Source organism: Lynx canadensis, chromosome D3, assembly GCF_007474595.2.
Source record: "Lynx canadensis isolate LIC74 chromosome D3, mLynCan4.pri.v2, whole genome shotgun sequence".
NCBI classification, from domain to species: Eukaryota; Metazoa; Chordata; class Mammalia; order Carnivora; family Felidae; genus Lynx; species Lynx canadensis.
In genome coordinates, this window is record NC_044314.2 from 3958722 (window position 1) to 3979398 (window position 20677).

The following is a 20677-nucleotide window of genomic DNA, read 5'->3' on the forward strand; positions in this document are numbered from 1 at the left end:
GTTTTTACACTTTTGGAAAAGGAAGAAGAGAACTGGATCAAGAAGTGAGTTACTAGAACATAAAGCTGCATTCCAACAGCTGCAGGGAGCCCACGACTAAACACGGACGACGCCGGTCAGGCCCGGGGCTGCGGGAGCACGGCTTTCTAGTACTAATGTTTAATGTCAGCTCCTTCACACGGACAGAAGTCACAAATGAATCCTGCAAAAGTGGGATCAGTATGAACAGACATTTGTTATAAAAGCAAAATATTGGTATGAACAATATTTTCCAGAGTACGCATTTCATATATAGACTTTATTGTATGAAACGAAGTCAAAGTTAGAAGCGCTGGGTTGTCTAAACCAAGGTAGATTTTCGTCAAATAGAAACGTCAAGGCTGTTCTTCACCACCGGCTTAAGAAGGCTTCTTTTAAGCAGAGTGCAACCAGAGCGAGGGACACCCCCACGATGTCTGGGGAGAGGACGCATGAGATGAATAGGTCTTCCTTTGGTCTGGGGACCCCGCGATCCTAAGATTTCAGGGAAATGAACAGGGGTGGCCTGCTGCAAGACGGTAATACCTGTAGCTGCAATTCTGAAGCAAATATATACTAAAACGTTAAAACGGCGACATGCTGGACCGGAACAACAGGCATGTCTCAGGCCTCAGGAGACGCTGCTCGGACTTTTCCACCGCGAGCCACAGTCCTTTGATAACTGAAACGGGAAAACACTCGGTGGGGGTGGAAACATTAAAACACGTGGCTTCTCCTCAGCACGGAACACAGAACGGAGGGAAGCGACCAGTCACAAAAGAGCCAGCAGGAGACAGGCTGGCCGGCCCGGGGGTCTGCCCCGCGGCACCCCGTCCCACCCGGGGCCTTCCCAGCGGTGGCGGCCCCCGCACCCCGTGCACGCCCCCCGCAGCCGGTGCCAAGCCGCCCGGACAGCGGGCCGGCGGCCCCGGGAGCACCGCGTCACCGTCCCGGAGGCCCTGTGAATGAAGTCCAGGGGACACTGTGCCCCGGGTGCCGGAACGCCCTCGTCCGCCCCGGGCCGGGAGCGGACGTCTGCACCCGGACCTCCCCAACCTGCCCTGGGGCCGCGCGCGCCTCACGCTTCTTGGAGTTCGTTACTCTCTCTTTGGCCCTGAATGACAGTCGCTGCCGGGGACCCATCTTGGGTGTAAATGACCATACTCGTCAGCTGCTGGGTTCCATTTGGGCCCAAGGCCTCGGCGCTGAGCGCGGCGCCGGCCTGCAGGATCCCCTGCGAGTCGGCCGCCTCGATCAGGGTGTGTGAGTACACGCCGGCCTCCTCCGGCACCCCGGGGGGCAGCTCCGTCACGATGTAGTGAGTGGCGCCCTCGGGAAAGCCGCCCGACTCCTGGACCATGGCCTGGACCAGCTCTTCCGTCACGATGATCTGCGAGATCTCGCCGTCGGGCTCGGCCAGGTCCACGCGCGGGCCGTGCGCCTCGGCCTCCTGCATGATGATCTGGGAGCCCTCCCGGGCCAGCATGTGCACGGTGCCCTCCTCGTTCACGATGAGCTGTGTGACGCCCTCCTTCATGAGCTGGCCGGCCGTGGCCGAGTCGCACACGGCGAACTGGAGCACGCCCTGCACCACCTTCTTGAAGGCCACCTGCGCGCGCTCCTGCGAGGAGGTGAGGGCCGGGGGCCGCACGACCTGGGTCAGCACCTCCACAGGCTCCCCGGGGGCCGCGCCCTCCCGCACGTCCTGGAACATGTGGATCTCGGGGGCCTCGGGCTGGGCGGTGGCGGGGGGCGCCTCCTGACCGGGCAGCTGGACCAGCACGTCCTTGTGGCCCGACCTGCCTTTCTCGTCGGGCCCGACCCGGCCTTCCGCCCCTCCCAGCTCGGTGACCGCACACAGCAGGGCGTCCAAGGCCGAGGCCGCATCGGGCGGGGGGACTCCGGCCTCGGCGAGGTCTAAGATCTCCTGCTTGGTCACCTGCTGTATCACAGCGCCTTCCGGGCTGAGGGGCCCGTCCGCGCCGTGGCCGTCCAGCGAGCCCCCCACGACCACCACCTGGGTGGCCCCGTCCGCCAACTGCTCGGGCAGGACCGGCCCGGGGGCCACAGCGCCCCCGTGGGCGCCACTCTGACCGGCCGCGATCACCTGCCCGTCTTCTGTGATGTGCACCACCCGGGCCACCTGGCCGGCCAGCGCCAGTGTCTGCAGCGTGGCCGCGGCGGTCTCCTCCACGGAGGCGTCGAGCGCGAACTCCCCGCCGTAGCCCTGGATGACGATCACCTGCTCGGCCGCCGCCCGCCTCGTGCTGTCCCTACGGGGCCGCTCCTTGACGGGGGACGCGGCCGCCAGCGCAGCCGCGGTGAACGGGCTGTCTGTCTCCACGAACGTGGCTCCTTGGCCCTTCAGACGGCATTCGTAGGACTTGGAAACAATGCCTATGGGAGACAGGGACCAGTTAGAGCCTCGAAACACGACTGTTAGGCTTACAAGTAAGACAACGGTTGTGCAGAAGCTTTAACCCCTCGTCAGAAACACCACGGTGAGCCAGGGGCCTCCGGGGCCGGCCGTGTGCATGGACTCTGATGGCTCGGCCACAGGTATGCGACGGGAACAGGCATTTTTCTGTCCTCTTGGTTCGACTGTCCAAATAACAACTCTCATCAGCCAGCGTTTGCTTTTCCTGTTCCCAGGGCAGGAGTGTGGCTACAACCACCCCCCTCGATTACTGTCACTTGGAACGAGACATTCAGTCACTGGTGGGCAGTGAAGGACAGTAAAGAGTGGCAGTGTATTCTGACCCAAAGGCAAGTCTTTTCGTAAGTTTACGAACAGACATGAGGAGGGCCCGGGACGCAGGCATGGACACCCATCCCCCCAGCGTCAGCTCCGACGCAGGCCGACGCTGGACAGGATGAAACACGACTGAAAACTGATTTCTTTCCATCAAAACAGGGAAAAGATCCATGTTCTTATTATTGCCTCCTCCCCCCCTAGGTGATAACCAATCAATGAGGATTTCCAATGGCCACCACAGTTTTAAAGGATTTCATCTTACTGTCTTTATTGTAGGTAATTAAAAAATTGTTTTTGATGTTTTATTTTACTTTTGAGAGAGAGAGCGAGCGAGCAAGCGAGGAGAGGGACAGAGAGAGAGGGAGATACAGAATCGGAAGCAGGCTCCAGGCTCTGAGCTGTCAGCACAGAGTCCCGATGTGGGGCTTGAACTCATGAATCATGAGATCATGACCTGAGCCCAAGTCGGACCGTCAACCGACTGAGCCACCCAGACGCCCCTGTAGGTCATTTTTAAAAAGAACGCTTTATCCTCACCAAAGGAAAGAAAATGATTACAAACTGTTACGATTATGCATTGCTAGCATCCCTCAAAAATAAGAGTTTTGTTTAACATGTTGGTGCACTTCCGTAAGAAAGCATTTCTTTCAACACAGAGTCCACTCTGAGCACAGACCCCAGACAAGGCCCGTCTCCGGGAGGCACAGTATCTCAGGCACGATCCACAGAAGCCCTTCAATCACATTTACCGCGAGGGCACACTAAGCTCACATGCAGACTGCAGGCGACAGTCCTGGATTTGGAACCCCAACTAAGCTCCGAATGCAAACTCCTGGCCCATTCCGTATACAGTGCCGTGACGTCTGGGTGGTCTATGCCCCCCTGTTCGACAGTCAGAGGTCAGGGCAATTCATACCACTGCAACCCCTGTCACCTGGCAGGCTGGAGGGAGGGCCAAGGGTCTCCTGGTGGCACTTGATGGTGTGGGCAGGGAACCAACTGGAACGAAGCTCACCGTACCGCGAGTTCGTGGGGTCGGTTTTCTGTCACCTTGTGTTTTCTGCCTCTGAGGATGCGCTCTAAAGCGTGAATCTGAGAGCGATTATGGAATCACAGACTCTTGGGTCAGGGAAAGCCTCGTGGTGTCAAGCGGGACGATCTCCAGGAGCAGAACCTCCCTCTCACTCTCTCGGGTTACGTTACACCCTGACCAGGGGGTGCGGCCCCGGGCTGGCCGTGCAGCCATGGGCGGACCAGGCCTGGCCAAGCTGTCACCAGCCAGGCGAAAGCCACGCCATCACATCTTAAAGGTCAACTGAACCTTCCCGGGGAGGGTCCAAAACACCAATGGTTCTAGCTAAATGCCCTAACCAAAGTGTATCAGGTGTCCTGTTTGCCCTCCGAGGAAAGGGGAGAACCCAGAGCAGGGAGCTTGCTCCTTAACCCGCCTCTGTGAGCAAGCACCTCCCAAGTGCCAACTGCCTGGTGCTCAGGGGCAAGTGCCCCGGGGCAGGTGCCCCGGGGCAATGGTGGTCTCCACACTGGGGATTCCCAGCCCTCGGGGCTCTGAAGACTTTGCAGAGGTCATGTGAGCCTCTGCAGGGTTTAAGGGAATCAACCCAGCTGCCCCGCCCAGGGACGTGCCTGCTGCGATGTCCCTCCATCCTCCCCCCCCCCCCCCCCCCCCCGCCCCGCACCTCTGCTTTATACAAGGAAAGCACAGCCCTGGGAAGGCTGTAGTCTGGGGGCAGGCACGAGAGCAGGTGAAACCGCACGGGTCCTAGAAGGAGGGCGCTGAGCCTTGGTGTGTACTTGACCTCATCTCGGTTTATCTTCCGAACTTCGAACCTCCCTAGAATCTCTCTCCAAAGAGGTCGGGAGGCTTGGTCTGCGGCAGAACGCAAGGACAGGGCACCCCACAGGACCCCCTGCTCGCACTCACATGCCTGCAGGAGTCTACACCGGGGATACCACCAGCCTGCTGGGGGCGCCTTCCTCTGGGACTCCTGGTCTCCAGTGCACGTGCTCCCAATTTCTCCCTCCCTCCACCCCTCCACCTGGGGCTTGCTTGCCCTCATGACACCCTGAACTTGATCCTGTTTGTTTCTGTCCGTTCTGCCATCATTACACCCTGAACTTGATGTGCTGGTTTCTGTCCACTCCCTAAGTTCAAGGTCCTTTCCAGTTTAACTTAGAGTTTGGGAAACTAAATTAAAACAAAAAGACATGAAGAAATATGGACACAAAAATAAAGAAGGCACCCTTCAAACCAACCCCACGTCATTGCAGAAGAGGGCATACTGCCTCGGCATCGAGGGCAGGAGAGACCCTGGCAGGTGGGAGACACGGAGGCTCCGGAGGCCTGGTGGCCCGGCGCCTGCGAAAGGAAGAGCCCCGGGGCCGCCTCCTCCGGTCTGCGGCCGGACAGAAGCCCTCCTGGGTGCAGCGTTACCCTCTGAATCCCTTGCAGCGCTGGTAATTACGCTATTCTGAACTACTTACGGAATTTATTTGAATCCAGAGGTGGGTGAAGCCACTTCCAGACCATTAAAGTAAACTACATGGGTAAATACTGCTGTCACGACGGCGTGTGATGGAGCAGGGCACCTCTAACATCTTAACCTCCGCTCGGCGCGAGCCCAGCCACTCCATCAGTTCATAAATGCGAGTACAGGCCCATCTTTTGATTCAGCAATTTAATAACTTCGAGTGCTGTCAGTACTGCCTTGAAAAATAGCACCTATAAAATGTAACAGCCTCAATCAGATTGAAAAAGATTCACCCACTGAAGATTCTTCCATTTCGCCCATAATGAATTAATGTGGAGCTATGTAGAAGTTCAAGTGTCATTTAAACTAATGTGAATCTCTACTGTAACTTTAAATTCTAACTGGGCTATGACCAAGAATTTACTGGGCACATCAACTTCAATTTTTGAGCTCTTTCGAGTAAATATGAACCGTAAAGCTCACCAATGCAAATGGCCAAGTGGATATGGTATTTGGAAAACAGGAACTCTGTACGGGCTTATCCTTAACTGCTTAGTCACCGGTATAGGTCCAGAAGCGCACAAATCGTTAACAGAGCACGGATGCCCAACATCCTATTTGCGCTACGCTTCACGTCTTTCAAAGGCAGTGTTGGATTTCCGTGTGATAATTGTAGCTAATCAAGCCATGCATCTGATGGAGCCTTTCTGGACCCGTCTGTGAGAGGACCATAAATCGCTCTGTGCAGAGGGGGCAAATGAAGTTAAAACGCAGCCTCCTGACTGCTTATGAAAAATCTCAACTTACGGGACATGCCTTGGGTGGCTCAGTCGGTTAAGCGTCCGACTTTGGCCTAGGTCACGATCTCGCCATTCCTGAGTTCGAGCCCCGAGTCGGGGACAGCTCAGAGCCCGGATCCTGTTTCAGATTCTGTGTCTCCCTCTCTTTCTGCCCCTCCCCGCCCCCCACACTCTGTCTCTCTCTCAAAAATAAATAAAATGTTAAAAAACAATCTCACCTTACTGCTCATTTGTTTTCGTGACTACAGAGATATCATACTCCCCTCTCATAGTTAAACGCGTTGAAAGTTTACAACGTGGCTGAAATGAGAAGGGTTCTTTTGGGGGTGAGAGCTGAGGATTCGTTTCCAGGGAAGTGATTCCGGATTAGGCTCACTTTCTCCAGAAGATGGTTGAGAGACACGGTTCCTTCTTATCTGTCCTCCCTGAAGAGAACATCTTCGGAGTTGAAAGCCACAGACCTGGAGTGCAGGCGTGGAGGGGTTAAGTCGTAGACACTCACCCCCACCCCCCGCCCCCCAAACCATGCTGATGGCTCTGTTCTGCGGGCTGGGGGCTTCTGGGCAGCTACAAATAGGGCTGAGCACCTGACTGTGTCCTTTTCGTGTGCGTGTTATTCTTTTGTTACTGTCATCGCGCTTTCCCACAGAATAAATACCTTATGCTTTTGTTAAGCTTACATTTAATTAAAATGTACAGAATTTGTGCAGTAAACTCGAATGAAACAAATAAAACAAGGGCCCCCTCTCTTGAAGGCATACGTTGTGAATGAAAAATGTCATTACAGACTAAAAAATTTTGCAGTAAACAGGGCCTACAGAGAGAAGTTTCCCCTGTAATGACATCCATAAAATACACAAATGGCACTTTTAGTACCATCCTGAATATGGCATTTTCTGTGCTCTACACACAATCTAAATGGTTTGATCATAGAGCATAATACTCCATTGGGTTTATAGAACAATCAATGTTCCATAAAATGATGTATTTATCCAATAGTAGGCTCAGCAGTTACTGGCGTGTGACATTGCAGGACACAGGCCCGGGCTGCTCAGCGGCACGCACGCCGGCTGTAAAACTTGCCTAACGCCAGTCCAACAACTTCATCTCCTCTGCCGCAAGTCATTTGTAGAAGCCTCGGCGTGGTTGAAAAAAAACTTGTAATAAAAATTCATAGAATTTTCAGGAGAATGAAAGCCGATGACAATAGAAAGGTCACATTGTGTCTCCACGAAAGGGGTCAAAGGTGGCCAGCCGTTCTAAAACCGAAAGCAGATTTCATGCATCGCGTAGCAGATAAAGACGGCATGAAAGGGACCCGTGTGGGGTGAGGCGCCCGGCGTGCCGGGGAAGCTCGTGCTAATATCCTGTGGGAGCCCCGCGTGCTACCGGGAGCACTTGTGTCTGTATGGTGCTCGGTTACGCCAGATGCCGTGTGTCCCTCGGTGTGATTTCTATTATTTTCTTAAGGATCTCGCAGCCTTCGTTAGGTGATTCGCGAACCGGGGGGGGGGGGCACCCTAGCGGAGGGAGAGGCTCTCCCACTGTGCGCGGTGCAGATTTCGTATTTTGGAAGGGTGCTAGGCTCGAAAATGCTCGGGCGGCTCCTCGTCATAACTGAAGCACCTCAGATACGATGCGACTAAAGAGGGAATATTTTCATATAAAAATTTGGGGCACACGTGACACTGGGATCCTTAAGCCACATATAATTTTTCTTGACTTCAATTTTAAGATGTAATTTTAACAAGAGCGTTAAGAAATCATACTTAATGTCTATTAAAATGAAACAATATTAACAGATTATGCTAATAAATTAGAACCATATTTTAATGTCACAAAAGCTTATAAGTTTTTCAAGTGAGAGCAGAAAAAATGACAAATTAAAATTCAACGCAATATAACCTTGTGGAAATTTTGAAGCGGGGGATAAATTATTCCTACAACAGCACGGCCAGTCAAAGCAATATCAATAATTGCTCTATGGCGTAGTCCTGCTTTGGCCAAATAATTACCGGTCCGGCTGCTGCGGGATGTCAACAAGAGGGATCCCACCCAAGCCCGGGGGTGAAGAAGTTCACTCTCAACGTGAACACCACACATATCAGGGGGGCGCTCCCCACACCGAACGCTTTGTGCTGCTTCACGTCCCTGAAGGAAAACTCCAACCAAGGGGTCTGAGAAACACTCCTGACCTGGTTTGTAACCTCACGGGGAAACGGTAACCGCTCAGCCTGACAACCAACCCCATACCGGAATGACAATGTCACCATCAATTTTGTTTGTTTGTTTGCTTGTTTTTGAGAGAACAAAAGACGGTCAACACCTTCTGACCAGTATTTTCCAGGGTCAGAAAGGCATTTTGGTCAGTGTTAATCAAATTCGCACACAAATCAGAAATATTTAAGTAACCGGAGACACAAAATTACAACTATCTTCACTCCCTGGCATGCTTGTTAAAAATGACCGCTACACGGTGGGGTGAATTTCAGAGCACGCACCTGTTTTGGTCATTCTGAAACCTAAGCTTCCGTGAACTGGCCTGACATAAGTTCAAATACACAATTTTACAAGATACACCGTGCATTTTTTTCTGAGGGAACACTCCCGGCAAGCCAGGACAGATTTAGGTGACAAAAGTTGTAGTCCTTCTTTCTCGATTATAATTAGCACTACATCTGTGATTGGTAGTGATCAGAGATAATCATATATGACCCCTGAAAGAAATTCTAAGATACTCAGAAAAAACTAAGAATAAATTTTATCTCAAGTTAGAAATACATGACTGGCCAGGTTTCTAACTTTACTGTGAACAGTCTCCACGGGCCTAGACATTTCTATGGGCACTGAAGAGTGACAAAGAATAAAAGACAATATTTTACCTCTAAAGCCACCAACCCTAAGAAATTTTGTATCATATCAGACTCTTAGGTATCCATCATCATTTCCGTGCATGAAGACCCAATGGGAGCCATGCACACAAATCTCACGCGGGAAGACAAGACCGGGGTTTAAGGTTATCCTGACAGGCGTTTTGGGGAGGGACGTGAAGGGCGGGTGTGGTTAACTGGTTCTCGGCTGCAAAGGCAGAGGCCTGAGGGCCGTGTTGATAGATGGCCCGTGACAGCCATAGAACTTTGGAAATTTGACTCATGTGACAGAAATGGTGTCATCATGCTTCACAAGGGTGATGAAATGGGATTTTAGAGTTAAACTGTAAAGTGCTCTGATCTTGTCATTTACCCATGAAGAGCGCTTCTTAAAAACTGCCGGTGATTTACTAGCAGAAAGTGCGCAAATGTCTTCGGCCCTGTGTGGAGCAAGGCGAGGGGGAGGGGCAGCTCTGTAGGGATCAGCACAAAGTGCCTTTGGCATTTTGCACATATTTGGGGATCTCGAGGTCAGTCCGTGGCCACCGTGAGGGGTCTCCGTCTTGGAGGCCTTCTCTCCTGTCCTCCGGGCGTGTGCTCCCCTGGGAGGCCCCGGGGGACCCAGCCCTCATCCCGCTCTCTGCACGGGGTCTGCTCAGCATTGGTGGCACCGGCTGATGCATTCGAGGAGTGACCGGAGCGGTGGGATGCCAGGCCCGCAGCGTTCTCGACCTTAAAGACCCCACGTGAGCGGCAGCCGGTCCGCCTGCTGTAAGGCCCCCTCCTCTGTCCCACTCACTCTAGCGCTGACATTCCTTCCTGCGTCAGGCATCAGGAAATTAGGGAGCCCGACGACCTTTTCCTACTGTCCCTGGGCAGCGTAATGAAACTCCCAGTGTGGTGCACACAATGTGAGGAGACAACGCCTGTTTTTCAAAGGTGTATGCACCACGCACGTTTTAAAAGGTGAACTCGTGCAAATAGGAAGCCAGCCAGTGTTGGTAGTGGGGTGTTTCTCTTACAAGGTGGCTTTAAAGGGCTAACAAGGCAGATTAAATAAACTTGCGCCGTTTTGTTTTTTGGGCAAATCCTATAAAAAGATCCCATTCGTTTTTGTAGGCATGTTCAGATTCCCTGTATGTTACAGTACCTTCGTTTCTTTCCCGAGGAAATGAGAGGAAACAGACATCTGTCTTCATTGCAGACACTTTTGTATGGAGGTAAAAAGCAAACCGCTCCTCAGTAACAGCACAGAGGCACCATTAAAATCAAATTTACAGTAAACAGAACCTGCAGCTGGGGCAAAACGCTCACTGTTAGTATTTTAATTATCAGCAAAGCTTTTGGAGGTCTAACATCTGCTCGCAGCCGAATGACAGCAGCTGCTGGTACGCACTTAAAACAACGTGGATTTCTTCTCCACATATTAAAATGAGTCATCTGTTCTGGGCACATCACTGCTATCTTCCTGTTAAGCCGACCTGTGTGGGTGAGGGGACCCTGAATGTTTCGTGGTGGCAACACAGTGAGGTCCGACCTCTTCCCGAGGATGACATCCCAAGACGCCGAGGCCGCTCCAGCACAGAGGATCAGACCAGTGTGCTCAGGCCACTTCCAGGACCAGCAGAGGAAGCAGAGGCAGTGCCCGGATTCGTTCTGTGGAAGCCAGAGCGAGCAGCGGTCATGACCGCCGGCTCCGGGACAGCACGTGGGAGCGGGTCGTGGCCTGGGGCGGGCCGGCACCCTGCCCTCTCGGAACACGAGGACAGAGCAGTGGCGGCGGCAGGGCTGGGGGAGGGGTGCGGACACTGCCACGGTCATAGTGGAAAACAGAAACATGCTTTCTTTTTAGCCAGTGACTATGACAACCTTCATTCTGAACACCTTCCTAAATCCCTAAGTTAAACTCCTATGTTGAACTTGCACGGTACCTGATGCCTGCGTAATAAAGTTTCAGACTGATTAAAAAGATACCGAACAAAAGACACATTATGAGGCTTGAACCCTTGCTCTAAAATGGACAGAATAAAAAACGTGCGAATTAAAATGTTGAGTAAAATGCAGCGACCGACACCTCAGGTGTATGAGATGGAGACGGGGAGGCTCGGCGGCTTTCCCTTCCTTCCGCACGCCGGGCCGGCTTTCCGAGGGGCAGGGAGAGTTGGGAGGGGATCCTTTCAGGGCCTGATGACACGTGAGGGGATGTGTGGCTCCTGTCACCGGAAAGGGTGGGACGCGTGGCTGGCATATGTGTGTGTCGAGAGGCAACACTGTGCCATTACGTCTGAGCAGCGACACGCACCGTGTGTAACGTCCTCGTGCAGATGTCCACAGCGCGAGCTGAGAAATGGGCACAATGTCTGGTGACAGGTGCAGTCAGGGTACAAAGCTACACACAGTGTCTCACATGACTACATGGTTTGCATCAGGGTGGAAGCCTGAAAACAATCGCTCTAAAATTATCATTAGTTCCGGAAGGAGTTTATTGCTACTTGGGTAGCACTATTTTGCCTTTCTGTTGAAACACTGTTTAAAAAGAGTCTGACGTTGCTCTTGGATGGATGGGCTCGTGTAACAGCCAGCACCTGTTAGGAGCCATCGACAGCCACATGCAGGTATCACACAACACGATGCACATACGAGAAAATCAGGACAAAGTCATATTGCCGTGTTAAGTAACAGACACACACCATGTGGGAACTCCCCAAAAGGCTTTGCATGGGGAATGGTGACTTCGACATGCTAGAAATTCATTAATGCCACATGTAATAAAAACTCAGGAATTCCCACAAGAAACACGGTGACATTAAAGTCATGCCCAGTGTTCATATGGACATACAGCCATTTGCCTGCCTGAAATAACCTTCAACAAAGCTTGGGAAAGAACTTAGAATGTGTTTTAGGGGGCTGCCTTTTGCCCTGGAATTGCCCAAGGTCACAATCACAGCAAACAGAGCTACGTGCCTGGCACTGGTGGGGCTTCAAGGGACACAGAAGAAGCAGAAGCAGGCTCTCTGAGCTCCGCGTAGGAAGAGGGGAGTGTCTTCCTTGCTTCCTCCAGTAGCTTTTCTGTGGATCAACAAATGCCCCATCTTGATACTCGAGGAGGCAACTGATCAAGAAAGAATGCACAGGGGCACCTGGGTGGCTCAGTCAGTTAAGCGCCCGACTCTTGATCTCAGCTCAGGTCATGATCTCAGGTTTGTAGGATTCCCTTCAGCCCCACTGGGCTCAGCGCTGAAAGCACGGAGCTTGCTTGGGATTCTCTCTCCCTCTCTCTCTGCCCCTTCCCTGTGTGCACTCTGTCTCTCTCTCAAAATAAATAAGTAAACTTAAAAAAAAAAAAAACAAAAATAAAAAAAGAACGAATGCACAACTCCTATACCATTAATGGCACCAGATAAGTTAACTACCTTACATCGCATAGTCGGCTCAGTACTTTCTGCAATTAAAAAAAATTGACATGCCCTGTCAATGTCAAATTTTCATCTTTTCTTGAAGCCTACATGTACACGCACACACACACGTTTGTGTACAAACACTTGCACGAACACATACACATTTACAAGCACAGTCTACACTGTTCTAGCCAGCTCGCTTTTCTGTTTGCGTTCTGCTCATCAGCACGCTCCTTGGCAGAGGTCTTTACCAAGCGCCTGTCTGGCGCGAGAGTCCATGAAAGACAGGGCTGGTGGTGTGGATATCAAGTTAGGACGGTCTCCGCTCTTCAGGGGTCTTATCTGCTAGTGGACAGAAGTCTGGAGACCCAGTGCTTGAGAGCAACACTTGTTAATTCTTTAACGGCTACTAGATAAAGTCTTCAGGGGGTAGGATATTTCGAAAACTGTAACTGCTTTAAAGACCCCAAGGTTCAGAGTTTACGCTCCACGTCAGTTCGTTTCTTTTCCCTAGAGCCTAGGATCAGATCTCCTTTGCGGTTCACGTGGCTCTGATGTGATTCCTGAACCTCATTAAGAGGGATCATGACGGAAAATGACATCACACCACTGACGGTCCTGAGGACCGACCAGTGAGTGGAACAGCAAGGCAAGGTCTATTTCGCTTTGCACTGGACTCAAGAATAAAGGCCGCCGTGAAGGTCGGTAGCATGACCACTCGTAGAATCTGCAGGTTCTCTACGTGGACACAGCAAGAGGCACCTGAACACGTCTGTGGTTTGTCACGTTTATGACCCAGAAAGTAGTTTCTCAGTAAACGTGACAGAAATACGTAGGCTCTAAGGCAACCGTATGAACACTCGCCCATAGGAAATTAGGTACTTACGTATTTTTAATTGTACGTTTCTTTAATTCGAAAGGCCCTTCAGGTCTTACAGAGAAACCAAGTGGATACTCTACCTGCCCTTTGTATATACCTCTGACACACTGAATTATAATTATTCATAAACATGCTCACCCTTTCCACTAGACCGAGAGCTCCCTAGAGGGTAGGACCTGGTGCGGCATCTCCAATGCACGGCCTGTAGCAGGCCTTCATACATACTGCTTTAAAATGAGGGTGAGAGGGGCGCCTGGGTGGCGCAGTCGGTTAAGCGTCCGACTTCAGCCAGGTCACGATCTCGCGGTCCGGGAGTTCGAGCCCCGCGTCGGGCTCTGGGCCGATGGCTCGGAGCCTGGAGCCTGTTTCCGATTCTGTGTCTCCCTCTCTCTCTGCCCCTCCCCCGTTCATGCTCTGTCTCTCTCTGTCCCAAAAATAAATAAACGTTGAAAAAAAAAAAATTTAAAATGAGGGTGAGAACCTCCCTTTACGCTAACGTTTATTAGAGGATAAAGGGGAATCTTGAATCCCTTCCAATAAGCACGAAGAGCAGAGCCATGGAGCCAGCGTGACTGGATGCTGTTCCTATGATTTGGAAGACGCCTCTCTGTGCATCTCTGTGTTTCTGCACATCTCGTATGCAAGAGGCGCTGCCTTTATTCTACATCACCTTTTCAAGGATGTTTCTGGAGCAAGCGGCCTTGGGAGACGGGTACTGTGTCCTTTTCTAGAGCAAAGGGCAGATGTATTTACTGTCCAGTAGGACAGAAACAAGTATCCCTCTGGGGAAAGAGACTGGCCAGCTCGCTGCTCACAGTAAAAGATCTGGGCTCCCCAGATCCAGATTCTTCTCCTGAGGCTCTGTTGCTTACATCTCACTGTGTGTAGGTGCCACGTCACCTGTGGGAGTTGGGATCTGGGGAGCAGAGTAACCCCGGTTCCCGCTCCTGCTGTAAGGAATGATGTCCTTTGCTTCTCATCCAGGAACCCTGTGTCTTCTGCTAGCATCCATCACCTTGGAGGGGGAGCTTGACAGTCGGCAAGATCTCAGACCTTCCATCGTTCTAGACAATTATCTCAACTCCTTATCTCTCAGAACCTTAGCCTACAGAACGGGGATGGTATGAATGATCGTTTTGAAAAGTGAGACCGTCCATGTAAAATGCTTAGCTCTATGCCTCACACGTAGTAAGGGCTCAATGAGTGTTTAGGCCTTATTATTACTTAAGTAAAATGCATCACAGTTGAGGTCATCCAATCTGAAACCGGTATGTAATACAACGAATGTATGTAGATATGCAGAATGATCTTGTATGACCAAGGATTTGTGAAGCACATTTTACATTTAATAAAGTTACATTTAACGTAGACAAAGGCAGTGAAGTGGTGAAGCCCGCCGCTCAGACGCTCAGATGCCCTGCCGCAGGAGTAAAAAAATTCTCAAAGGGAGAAAAGAACCGAGTTGTAGCTGTCTGCAGGGTCAACGCAGGGCTGTGGCCGCAGTAACGCGAGTACAGGGTCAGAAAGGAAAGGGGACAGTGAGAGGGCATATGGGTCAGGCTGCACTTGGGGAACCACGTGTAGGGCTGCACTCCACATTTTAAGAAAAACATTGACAATTAGGCTTGAATACAGAAAAGAGAAACACAAAAAATTAGGGGACTTGAAAACTCATACAGGTTTAAGCCTTCGAATAGCAAAGCAATGTCTTTAGAGGGCAAGCCTGGGGGCAACAGACAGAAGCTACAGGAAGTCAACTTTGCCTCAATAACACGGATTCAAAACTGAACACGAGACTGAGTAATGAGCCCCCCATGAGAAACGGCGGGGTGGCCGCTTTCGGGGGATGCTACGGAGAGGACTCCAACCAGGGCCTCCACCGTCCTTGCTAATCACTTAGATTCAGATTCTAGATCTACTGACGCTGCGGGCAGCAAACCCGCTGAATATTCACGGACCTATCAAAACAGACGGTCCCGGGGACTGACACATTTCCAGGAATCTGACAAGTACGGCCAGGACATGCTACACAACAGCCCCGCCAGAGCACTGGGCTTCGTTCTAACTCCAGGACCCCACCTCTGGCTCCCGCTCTGAAACAGGTGCTTCTCAGCTCCCCCCGCGGCAAACCAGACGTGAACTTGCTTACGAGTCTGTCCAGGCTCCTGAGTTAGCACCCACCTCTCCGTACCTTTGCTTCTGTTTGCAACTGTAGGTCTTAGCACCTGACAGTGAAGTCTTGATGAACAAAACCCAGAGAACCCAGAAGGGGTTACAGGTCATTCAGAAAGGCAGTGAAGTGGTGGTGAAGCCCAGCGCTCAGACGCCCTGCCGCAGGAAGCACAGGGGACAGAGCACGCCCACCTCCCACCCCCGCTTCCCCCAGGAAGCCTCCGGCGATGGCTGAGTGCAGGGGGACGGTAAGACAGGCCCATCCTGCTGGGTGACCCTGGTTCTGGGCACTGCAGTTCACAAGCCTGTCCGCTCTGCCCCCCTCCCCCCTCTCCTTCCTGCGCAGGGGTGCCACGGCTCTCTCCCAGGCCCCGCCTCTTCCCCTTTTCATTTGCGAGTGCCGCCCTCCATGAGTCTCTTGCGAGTCTAATCCTCTTCTTGGAGGACCTGGGCAGCCCACGTGGCTCTGAGCGTGGCCGGAGAAAGCGGGCAGTAAGGCAAGGACCTGGGGCCTGCTCGCTGCGTCACGGGAGAACAGGGTGCCTCGTGGGAAACAGGTGGCACGTGGGCCTCGGCACAGGGTGACGGTCTAGTTGGAGGCTGGGATGATGTCCCAGTGGAAGGGAACACAGTTGATGGTGCCATGATCTAGGCACATGAGAGATGTGGCTGCAGCAACGCTTACCCAGCCAGAGGGGTGGCCAGGTACTCTACGGGGTCCTGACCTCACCATGTGGACGGATACCATGAGACCGAAGGCCTGGAAGACGCCTCGAGGTAACTGGGAGATCCAGAGGGCCTCTCCTGCGTGGACTCGGGAGTCCTGACTACGCTTCAGACCCCGGGGAAGGCGAATAGATTACCACACAAGGGCTTGGAGTTGACAGGGACCCTGGGACCCTGGGACCTTGTACCTTCCCTGTAACACTGGGTGCTTATGTGGACCAGTTGCAGAGGGTGTCCTGGCCAACATCCAGCTTTCGGTGGGCTCGTGGGCTCGTGGGCTCCACAGACAGAGCCACGCCCACTTCCTCTGTGCGTAAGCGTACACGCGGGGTAAGATGTGTGGCGCTGGGTTAACCCTGAAATGGGTCGTTGGTCTGTGGAACGAGGGCAATCAGAGTGGGGAAGGCCGGATGGTAAACTTGCCCACCCAAAAAGGTGGCTAAGAAATAGTACAGCATTCCGAGGAGTGTGGCCGAGATCAGTGCCATCATCAGAGGCTTCCGGGACACTAAGTCGTGGTCCCTCTCATATCTCCATTCAGTTCACCAGACTGGCTCGACAGAACCCAGAGGGGTGCTGGAGGGTTACTGTCCTCAACCAGCCGCTGGCTCTGACCACAGGTATTGTGCTGAATGTCCTCAGAATTGGTTAAATGGCCCCAGGATCATGGAATGTGGCCGCTGACCTGATGAATGCTTCTTTCCCATTCTGATTAGAAACAAGAACCAGAAATGGTCTGCAGTTGCACGGGAATGGCCACAAGATCCTTTACAGCTTATCTCAAGGCTGTGCGAACTCTCCCACCTGCTGCTACAATAGAGTCCGAAGAGGCTGGGCTGTCTTGACATTCCACAGGACATCACACAAATCCATGACATCAGTGACACCATACTGAACGGAATGGACAAGTGCCAAGTGGCTGGCACACTGGAGGCTTCAGCAGGCCACACGTGGTCCACAGAAGGAAGACAGGCCCTACGGAGTCAGGGCCTGCCACCTCAGTGTGCAGGGGCTGAGAGGTCTCCTCCGCAGGGAAAACACAGGGCCCATCTCGCGTCTCCCACCACAAAGAAGGAAGCGGAGGGCCTGGTAGGCCTGTCTGGATTCTGGAGGAAACACCTTCCACTCCTAGAATGCCGTTCCAGTCCATAGCCCGGGTAACACAGGAGGCCGCCAGCCTTCAGCAGGGCACGCAAGGAAAGGGCTGGCTCCACAGTGGGTACAGACGTGGTGCGCGTCACCCTGGCCCCTGAGTTACGAGGCGTCAGCGGGAGGGCGGGGGGCGGGGAGGATGAAGTATGGAGCCATGTCCTATAGGCCGGACAGTTGTGTCCTCCCAAATTCACGTGTGAAAATCCTGATCCCCAAAGGGGATGAGTGATAGTGTTAGGAGGTGGGGCCTTTGGCGAGTGATCAGGTCGTGAAGGTGGAACCCTCCTGAATGGGATCGGTGCTTTAGAAAAGTGCACAGAGAATTGGAGGCTCAACCGACTGACCCTCAACCGACTGGCACCCCCAATCAAAAAAGTATTTGAACATTTTCTCCCTGTAACAATAGGAGAGCCTAAAACCCTAAGTCCTGCTCTGAGCCTGAACAGTGGCGACTCAGGACGCATTCACCCACGGGGTTATAACAGTGTGACATTGCCCTGGTGGCCTTGAACATTCTAGAATTTAAACATGTTCCTCCTCTTCTCAGTCACACGCTGCTGAACTTACACCCACAGCAGACTGTGTTTAATGACTGGGAGCAGAAGAGACACTGAGAGTAAAATGTAAGTCTGGGGAGAACTGTGTGATGGGAATTCTGCAAATTTACCTCAAATTGACTTTCAGAAGGTCCTTAACTTGCATTCATTTGATCAAGAGTATTTATTTGCAAATAAGTGCTTACAAAAGTGCTCTCTTGCCTCGTCACTTCAAAACAAAGCAAACACTTCAAACATAATTATAAAAATGTATGAAAACAATCTAGTTGATTTTCTGAAGGCACAAAATGTCAAGGATTCCCACATGAGCTCACTGAGCGCAGCTCTCAGTTTAGAAGCCAAGCTGAGAATCAGATTCATGTGGGAGAACCAAGAAGACGGGTCTGGTCAACTCTTCTTGGCGACGCGCTGAGGGCCAGGGGAAAGGTTGGGCTTGGTGGGAAACCGCGTGTCTGGCTGTTGCCAGAATTCAGGTGGCGGTCCAAGGTCACGGAGGGGTGAAATCACCCAGGCAGGACGTGGAGGCCTGAGATGAGAGCGAAGTTCAGAGCCCTGGGGGACACTGACCAGTGAAGAAGAATCAGAGTCAGGCAGGACGGCCAGACCGTTAAGACCAGCGCTCTTGGAAGACAAGGAAGAAGAGGGAGATTGGAGCGTGTGAAATGACAGCAAGCGACACCCGAAGACTGGAGTGAGGTCTCCGCCAGACGATGTATTACGAAGGGGACTTCAATTTCTCCCCTGCGCTAGAGTACTGTTGACGGTGACTGGGGTGGTGACGGACAGAACACCACAATAGGAGCGCAGGCCTGATGTCACTGCAGACGAATCAGGGTATATGTCCGCCTCGGTTCCGTTCCCAAAAGAGCAGACAATTCCGGCAATTTCCCCTTAGAACGCATGGCTATGAGTTAGGAATCCCAACACGTGGCGTTTCGTACCGAAATCAGACTACAACGCTGATTAGCCGCTTCATGAATAGAAACAAAAGGAAGGTGGGTGAAACCTGGAGTAACATTCACTGAAATACGGAAATTCATGTTTACCTTCACCTCTGTTCACCGTGAAAAGTCCGCGGCGTTTTTCTGAGCAAAACTGTCCCGCTCTTTCTCGGGAGTCACCAGACAATCAGCATAGCAGTACTGAATTAATTCCTCATTTGCTGGCTGAAAGAAACTCAAAGCTGAATTGCCAAAGGGCAGAAGAGAGCGAGTGACACCGTACGTCTCAGCTTTTCTATATGTCCATCTGATTACTGCGCTCGCACGTCTGTATTACCCTGGTGATCTAACAGTTGCTGCCCTACCTCATTGACAGAGTGCCAGGGCATCTAATCGCAGGAACTCTGCTTTGAAAAGTATTACTGGATACCTGGAATTCTTACCAGAAATTCCAGGAAGTCCAGCAGATAAATCACGAACAGGGAATGAAGGGAAAAAAATACCTCCTAGGAAATGCTCCATTACAGAAACGTGCCGAGAACAGCTGCCCACCATGGAGGTGCCCTGCGTCTTGTGTTCGAAACCCCTCTGCACTCAAAGATCCAGGCCCTGAGGACGGGCCTTGCCTGATTTTTTTCTCAGGTGTTCTGAGTAATTTCTGCTGTCTAGGCCTCCCTTTTGCTAGTTACTCCCATCGGCTGGAATAGACACCACTACCTTTCCTGCTTTTATTTTTGACACCGTAATGCGAGGTAGTACGCCAGCACAGAGCGCCCCGGCACATACACGTCCTTTTCCCGGGACAACGAAGAAACAAGCAACCAATTCCGAAAATCACAACTCAGCCAGCCCACCTGAGCTTGGTTCTTTCTTAAAATGAGCTTTCTGTTACTCAACTGCGTTTTATTGTCCCACTTCTGGATTTATGTAGAGTCCGAATGTCCAATATTCCAACTCACATACTCAAAATTAGCCTGGATTTTGGATATAGCCTTACTAATAAAAAAAAAAAACTTCGTTCCTTTTCAGCCTACAAAGAAACTGCCACGACCATAACAGTTTACTTGGCCCCAACGTAGCCTGGATGCGTTCACGGAAAGAGGGCAAGAAACGGGTGTGAGGAAAACCACCAAATCCTGAGAGGAGATTCCCAAACTTTCACATGGACAATGTGTACGTCCAGAGAGAGGTTTTTGTTTTTGTTTTTTTAAATCAGCCTTAAATTCAACACCATGAGTAGGAAATATCAGGGAACGGAGGCCCTTAGCACCCGGATTCTTCACACAGCCATTCCAGGGGCTCAGCCGAAGGAGGGGGCTGTTTGTTCTGCAGAGTGAGGCCGTGGTTCGGCCAGGGGCTGGCGCACTTTCCGTTGGCTGTAAGTATCAGGACCACTGACGCTTTCCCCCGGAACTCCCAAGTATCAGACACACGGACAGGGAGCAGTGCTTGGCTGCCGTGGGCCACGGTGAGGTCTGCAGCCACTCGATTCCCTACCACTCTTTCGGAGAGGGCCCAGGGCTCTCAGCAGGTGCTTCAGAACCCTCGGGTTAGACGTCTGTCTGCTTCTCCCTGTTGGAGAATGCTCTGATTCCAGGATAATGCTGATACTCTGGGGACAGGCTGAGCAAGCTGATTCTGACCACTGCTTAGTCTATGGAAAACACCTCTACTTTCTGGTCTCACGTTGTTGTCTTTTGAAAATGAGATTGTATGGCCAATCCTTCCCTGCTTAGATATGAAAAACCATTCTCTTAAGTATCTAACATACCTCCACCTCCACAATATAGTAACTGATTGTGTTATTTAGATGTGGCAATTAATGGGCTGTTCGTAGCATGATAGCTCAAATGGATTTACGGTTAGCATACTTGGCCCAGTGTGATTTCAAATAAGAATTACTTCTGATCATTTGAATG

General features: G+C 51.8%; 1 protein-coding gene across 2 annotated transcripts in view; it reads right to left on the reverse strand.

Moving 5' to 3' along the window:
* Positions 1–194: 194 nt before the first annotated feature.
* Positions 195–20677, reverse strand: part of ZNF407 (zinc finger protein 407) — a 457064-nt gene continuing 436581 nt past the window's right edge. For both annotated transcript variants that reach the window (XM_030336740.1, XM_030336741.1), the window contains one exon: positions 195–2415. In XM_030336740.1, coding sequence (XP_030192600.1) covers positions 1097–2415 — 1319 coding nt within the window. In that variant the 3' untranslated portion in view covers positions 195–1096. The remainder of the gene's footprint in view (positions 2416–20677) is intronic.